At 40.1% G+C, this 5,897-nt stretch overlaps 1 protein-coding gene across 1 annotated transcript; it reads right to left on the bottom strand.

Annotated features, from left to right (window-relative positions):
- Nucleotides 1–2,181: 2,181 nt before the first annotated feature.
- On the bottom strand, nucleotides 2,182–5,621 carry LOC134110668 (uncharacterized). The gene is made up of 5 exons (XM_062560348.1): nucleotides 5,520–5,621; nucleotides 5,174–5,311; nucleotides 4,641–4,858; nucleotides 4,390–4,543; nucleotides 2,182–2,192 (listed from the first exon to the last, which is right to left on the bottom strand). Exons 1-5 carry the CDS (start codon nucleotides 5,611–5,613, stop codon nucleotides 2,182–2,184), a joined length of 615 nt encoding a protein of 204 aa, XP_062416332.1. The 5' UTR covers nucleotides 5,614–5,621.
- Between the last annotated feature and the right edge of the window lie 276 nt (nucleotides 5,622–5,897).

Below are 5,897 nucleotides of genomic sequence, written 5' to 3'. Positions count from 1 at the left end.
TGAATCACTGGTCGTAACGCACAATAATTCTTCAGTCATATGTTTCTTATTGACTACATTCACATTCATGCCATCCAAACATTTTGATTTATCTTCATATTTCTGTCTCATCACATCCACAATGTGTCCCTCCGGAGGACTCATTTCCTTTTTACTTATACCCTGCCACCACCCATCTGTCAGGTGTGGTAAAGTATACTTTTTATTTCTTAAAATGGCGCAAATATCTGTTCTCCGATTATTATTATCCAAAACACAATATTGTTCTTGTCTTCCTGTTAGGTCAAGGGCTGCAATTATGTGATTTCAGTGTTGGTCTGAATACAATCGTGAGTTCGCAAAATCAATCCTATCTTCAAGGGTCACAACTACTATTGTCCCTGTCTTCCAATTCCAATCCAAGTGTCACAATTATACGATTTTCGAGTGTTAGTCTGAATACAATCGTCAATCCGCAAATTGCCCCTGTCTCAACTCAGTAAAAAGTTGGATGCCGATGAACCAGAAATACTTTACAATTACTTTTATGATTTCATACACATTTTTCAATAACCGGAAAAAAGACAAGTTATCCTCGTTAGAAACCCAATCAATAACCGGAATTTGGATTTTATAAAAAGAGAAAAAGAAAATGTAAAAAAAATCCCAAACTACCAAATAGTCATCTTTGTAACCTGTTATCACCCATTACAATTCAGAGCATCCCGTTTGAAATCAGAATATCAACTTCTTACCCGATTTGAGTGAAAATATTCCTTTGTTTGATCGTGTTGAAGTCAATCAGGCCCCTTTTCGTCGCCGGACCCCACTCTCTAATGGTGCGTTTCCACCGAGCTGTACGGTACGGGTCGGGTCTGTTAACCATGATTTGGCGAGCGTTTCCACCGCCAACAGTACCCTTACTTGATAGGCGTGGTGTATTCCAGAAAGTAGTGGTAACGTCACTTGATAGGGGTGGTATTGGACGGAAAGGTCACAACAGCTACGTCCTCTGCAGACTGTCATGAACCTCCTTGCCCCCCACCAGAACGAGGCAGTTCTTATACACAAGTTCAGTTATCGGTGGCGTCAACAGAAACCTTGACCACCTTGTTGAGTATCTACAGTCAGGATACTCAGGAGAGCTAATCCATGTAAGACACGTCAGTTCTTTGAGCATGGCCTCGCCCTCCCAACACTTGAAAACAAATCTGGTTATACACATATGACCCACTTTGTTTAGTCTCTACAGCTAGGACGCTGGGGACATTTATCAGTGCGAAACACTTCAGCTCTTATACCATGGCCTTTCCATCTCAGCACATGCAATTAATAAACTGGTTATACAAAGCATTTATAAGAGTTACATATATTTTTGCCATTACATCATGTATACCACAGGTATCAGATACTGTAAATAGAGGACAACCCAGTAAAGAACCATGTGTAGCAGGACCTTCTAATAAAGACTATTGTTACGACCCCGCCCTTCACCTGCTTGCCTGCTGGTGGCGGTGTCTTCCAGGGAGGGCTTGGGAGATCGCACACCCCTGCTCCCATATTAACTTTTGATTGTGGAGGGGATAAAACTCTGGTTTCCCTTCTCAACAGGCCTCCTCTTCCTCCAGGGGAGCGACCGCCTCTGGAGACATCACTTTGGCCTACCTTTTCTCTCCCCCCATTTGGACTATGATTTTCCCTTTTTGTTTGAACCTAGACTTTGTTTGTTTAGTTACCGTTATTGTTAAAGATTGAATAAACTGGGCTTGTTTTCTTTATGTTGCGGTCAAAACGAGCTGGCCGTAACACTATGTGGAGCTGTGGATATCTTTCTGGACCTGGAGTCAGGACTCAGCTGCTTGTTATCAGATGTGAAGTACGCTCTGCTGTTGAACCAAGTCTGGCAGATATGGTTTCTTTGACCCACACTCCAGAACAGCCAGAGGTTTGCTCCTACCAGCCGGTTCACGCACACCAGGTACTGCGGTCATGGTGACAGTCCCACAGAATGATGGAAACACAGTCCTCGTGTACCTATGAATTGAAGCCTGTGGAGTTCTACGACATGAACACAGTCAACCTGAACGATGGTCTCCCAAACACAGACTGCAGACCCACAGCTGTCCCTGTGGATGAATCAAACTCACCTCCTCATAAGAGAAACACGGCCACTGATCAGATCATTTCACCTGAAATGACTCCTCACACTTCAGCTGTAAAACAACCAGAGGTCTTCATCACAACACATGATGCTCCTCACAATGAATCAACTGCTCAAGTGATAAACCCGGTTCTCAGTGATCTCTCTGACAACATATTGACAGCAGAGTCCAGTGACGTCATCTTTACATCATCAGTGAGACAAGAGGTCAAATAAAATGGTTAAGCCGTCGATCACCAATGAGCCGCATGAACAGAGACGGACGCTGCACTGACCTGTCACTCACCCGCACACTGCCTTTCCACGGTTAAACTTTGCTATGGCACTGGTATCTGCTTGTGTGTGCACTTTATATATTATGACAGAAAGGTTTCTCGTTCTGACTCTGAGCAGGTGACAGCTTTAGAGGAGAGGAAAACAGGGAGATGTTTAAGAAGTGAGATCAGAGGTCCGCTATCAACAGGCTGTCTTATTTAACAAAGTAAAAGAGCAAGTAACTGGGACCCTGTTTAAAAAAAGGGTGTCTCAAAACAAGATAAAAAAACTCAATTTGAGGTAAAATGTACTCAAAACAAGTGAAATTATCTGTCCATGCAGCTAGATAATTTCACTTGACAAGATTTCTTGAATTAAGATAATTAAATCTAGAAATAAGCTTGTCTAAAGAGGTATTTGGAAGGCTTAACATAAGATGAAAATGCTGGTTGTAAAATGAGATTACTTAAATTTAAACTTTTTACAGCCTTAAAATAAGTGAATTATACTAAATAAAAGCATAGAATGCTGGTTTTAAGTCTAGATAACTTAAAATAAACTTTTTACAGCCTCGGAATAAGTGAAATATACTAAATATAAGCAATTACCCATTTTGTTTTCTTACTTTGAGCATCTTAAAATCTAAAGCCTGTCCTTTTTTAGAATAATGGTGCAGAAATAACATGGCTTAAGACAACATGTATTTAACATCAGCAAGTCAAGTTTGCTATAGACATTTGAATACTTTTCCATAAAAATAAAAGAAATTAAAAGCAAAAGGGCAAAAAACAAAAACACTTCTCAGCCCTCAGTTATGGATTTTTCCTTAACTATCATTTTAAATACAGGCCTAAATGAGGTAATAACTCAGTGACTGTATAAGCTTGTGCAACACAAAACTATTATTAGGCACAGCTAACAATAAGAACTCACAGCTAACAATAAGAACTGGCATGACAAAATACTCAGCTACTTCTCAATGAAAGACTTCCAATCAGCCATTGCTTTCCTGTAAGCACTAGTGGCATCTTGATCGTGGATTGTGTCACCAATTACCTCTGTTTGAATAACTGACAGGAGCGTTGAAACACATTTTGGATATCTTAAGTGCAAAGTGTAGTAATATGCCATTAACACCAACATCCCGTCTGAGAAATCTTCCTGAGGGAGGGTGGTCACAGGTACATTACCCACAGCCACAATGGTGGTTGAGCCATCAGAAAGCAGAACTGGGGAGGAGAGAGGATGCTTTTCCAGGTACAGGGCAGGGTCTTCGCCTGACTGGAACAGAATAAAAAGAACAATGTGTAAAGTGAGAAGACATAAAAATGTATTGAAAGTCAAGTGCATGTTCGACATAAAAATTTAATTTTTAGATAAATGACCAAGTTGCAACTAATGACACTCTTGAAATAGTCATTATTATATACAAACACTGATGAAAAATATTGATTTATTATTACACTGGAAGAAATAATCATGAATTACTTCAAAATGGGCAACATTTGTTTGACAGATCAAGGTGTAAGAATTTAGGATGGATTAACAATGGATACAAGCTGATGCAAGGTGCATTTTTATGTTTCTGGGATGAATTAATGGATGAATTAATCAAAGGTTTTTTGTTTAATCAAACATTTCTTGGTATTCCTTTCTGTGAACACCATTTGAGGGACACTAGAAACACTTTTTTGCAAAAAGTATCTGTGATTGTGAACTTAGGGTGTATTGTTATGTGAACATGCACAACAAATGTGAGAAAATAAGAGGACAGTAAGGAATCAACACACAAAAATGTTTTTACTTTCAGGACATGAAGAAGTGCCTCACAGCTATTTCCAAGCTTCTTTGGTGGTGAAGTTGGTGAGGGGAAAAGGGATGGGAGTGCATTGAAGAGGGCAAGCGTGAACTCCACTAAAGAATAGAAAGATTGGTCTGAATGGTCTGAATATGGTATAAATCAAAATACATTTGCATATGGAACCGCAACTTACCTCCACGGACATCCAATGGAAAGGGGGGTTTCAGGGCTTTCTTCCACACACCATAGAACTGCACCTTGGCACAAAAGTCTGCCCATCTTCCTTTCACTTCCTCGATGTATCTGCTGTTGGTGCCACCTACTATGCGCCGCAGCTCATCCATTGCCTAAGACAGCATTGTGCACAGTTATTCAACCATTGGACATTTAGAACACAGATGGATAGACAGTAATTCAAGTGCAAGTAGTGGAAAAAAAACATACATTTCGAACATCTCTAAAGCATGGATATGCCTCAAAGATTTTTGCAGGTCGGTCTTCTTCCCTTGTAACATCTGCATCAATGAAAGCCCGTCTGGCCTTAAACTCAAGGTCTAAAACTTGAGCAACATCACTTTGATTGGGTTTTGCATTTGGCTTATTGTACATGTTGCTCAAGGTTTTGTAGTGCCTAGCCTGCATTTTCAGACTGTCCTGGCCGACTGAAATGGCAAAAAACAGAGCAGACATTTCAACGTAAACACAACTTTATTGCATTATGCAGGTCGGTCTACTTCCCTTGTAACACTCAAATCAATTAACTTAATTGATACAATAATACAATAATTAGTAATACAAAAATACAATAATTTTATGTTGTTTATATGAACAATGGGAGTTGTCTGGAAAAAGTTTCCATTAACATCCACAAACTAAGGAAATTTGAATTTAATCTCCAACCGTTTAGACTCTGATTTGCCACTCTGAAAGTCATTATCATGGATAACAGGCTGAGAGGTGTGCTGAGGTGGGCTTACCAACATCATCCTTTGCAGGCGTGGTTGGTGAAGCGATCACAGTCCTGAGTGAGGAGCCTGAGGCTGATGCGGATGGCAGCAGGAAGGTTTTGGTCTTTGGCTTCCTTGGCACAGAGGGGGGTCGATGTGCTGGGAATGCTTTTTGGGGAAATAATGAAAGAAATAAAACACAAATAAAAGCATGACAACAAGCAAAACCGGCAGATAAACACAGTGCATGCCTAGCCATAAACTCTGGCTTGACAAATACAGACAACTATAGTTTCATTACATGATTAGACAATTTTTAGACAAAAAAACAGTAGTCTAACAGCACCCCTTCATTTTTTGCAAACAATTTGCACACCTTCACTGGAGTTGTCCTCGGTAAGGTCATCATTGCTCTCAAGAAGTAAGGTATTATCACTTGAGTTGCTTGTGTCTGTCCAATCCGTCTCCATGTCTTGGTTGTCTGCACTGAAGAGAGCTGTCTTTGCCACTCCTCTTTGTGGTACAGAGCCTTGCTTCTTCCGTGGGGATCTCATATTTTGGAGTCGCTTGTACATTTTGGTGTAGATAGTCAGCTGTGGTAAAAGAATGTTAGATACGTTGTTTGTCTTGTTGCTGACCTGCCCAAAGTTTTGGTTTAGATAAAAAAATAATACTTACATAAGGCATGTTTGGATCATCATCCCGTAACATTGGGTAATAGTCTATAATCTTCTGTGACATGGCTCTTATTTCC

The sequence above is a fragment of the Pungitius pungitius genome, unplaced genomic scaffold, assembly GCF_949316345.1.
Source record: "Pungitius pungitius unplaced genomic scaffold, fPunPun2.1 scaffold_29, whole genome shotgun sequence".
In the NCBI taxonomy this organism is placed as follows: Eukaryota; Metazoa; Chordata; class Actinopteri; order Perciformes; family Gasterosteidae; genus Pungitius; species Pungitius pungitius.
Note: the sequence above shows the minus strand (reverse complement) of the source record. Positions and strands in the feature narration are given on the sequence as shown.

Coding starts and splice junctions, on each gene's coding strand:
- LOC134110668 (XM_062560348.1), bottom strand. CDS start 5,613: ATGGAGACGGATTGGACAGACACAAGCAACTCAAGTGATAATACCTTA. Junction 5,312..5,519: donor CGAGGACAACTCCAGTGAAG/GTGTGCAAATTG, acceptor TTCCCCAAAAAG/CATTCCCAGCACATCGACCC. Junction 4,544..4,640: donor GCTTTAGAGATGTTCGAAAT/GTATGTTTTTTT, acceptor ATGCTGTCTTAG/GCAATGGATGAGCTGCGGCG.